This window comes from Brassica oleracea, unplaced genomic scaffold (genome assembly GCF_000695525.1).
Source record: "Brassica oleracea var. oleracea cultivar TO1000 unplaced genomic scaffold, BOL UnpScaffold12869, whole genome shotgun sequence".
NCBI classification, from domain to species: Eukaryota; Viridiplantae; Streptophyta; class Magnoliopsida; order Brassicales; family Brassicaceae; genus Brassica; species Brassica oleracea.
The window spans coordinates 1-481 of record NW_013629389.1 but is presented as its reverse complement, the minus strand read 5'-3'; the positions used below and the strand labels follow the sequence as shown (position 1 = coordinate 481).

Genomic DNA, 481 nt, shown 5'->3' with positions numbered 1-481 from the left:
CACCAACCTGCTTGAAATTGCTCCAAACATTACAGTCTGGACCACGTCCATCACGCACTACTCTGATATCAATATCTGCACCCTAATACAATAACCTTTCTATCAGTTTCAGATCCAAGAAGCCGCAAAAAGGGTATCAAGAGAGCAAGGGAGGTTATACAAACCATTGTCATTGCACCAAAACGTGCAGCAGAAACGAGAATGCTCCCTGTACCAACGAAAGGGTCATACACAAGCTTTCCAGATGTAGCTTTAGCTTGATTAGCCATCAAGAAAGCCATTTCAGCATCCATAGCAGTCGGGCCAAGGTAAGTGCGAGACTTGAGCTGAAAAGCAGGTAACAGCTTCCTGTCAGCAAAACCAACCTCCCTCCCAAAGAAGATTCTTCTCTGGAGAATGGGCTGAAGCCCATTGTTCTCTTCAGACTCATCCATCTCCATGATGAAAAAGTTGTGATCCGGGTTCTTCAAGTTAACCTTTC

The 481-nt window shown here is 44.9% G+C and overlaps 1 protein-coding gene across 1 annotated transcript; it reads right to left on the bottom strand.

The window, feature by feature from the left end:
• Positions 1–7: 7 nt before the first annotated feature.
• LOC106322279 (tRNA (guanine(10)-N2)-methyltransferase-like) lies at positions 8–475 on the bottom strand (the record flags this gene model as incomplete). Its single annotated transcript, XM_013760379.1, has 2 exons — positions 165–475; positions 8–82 (listed from the first exon to the last, which is right to left on the bottom strand). Coding segments are annotated over exons 1-2 (351 nt in total), but the record flags the coding sequence as incomplete, so codon positions are not given.
• Between the last annotated feature and the right edge of the window lie 6 nt (positions 476–481).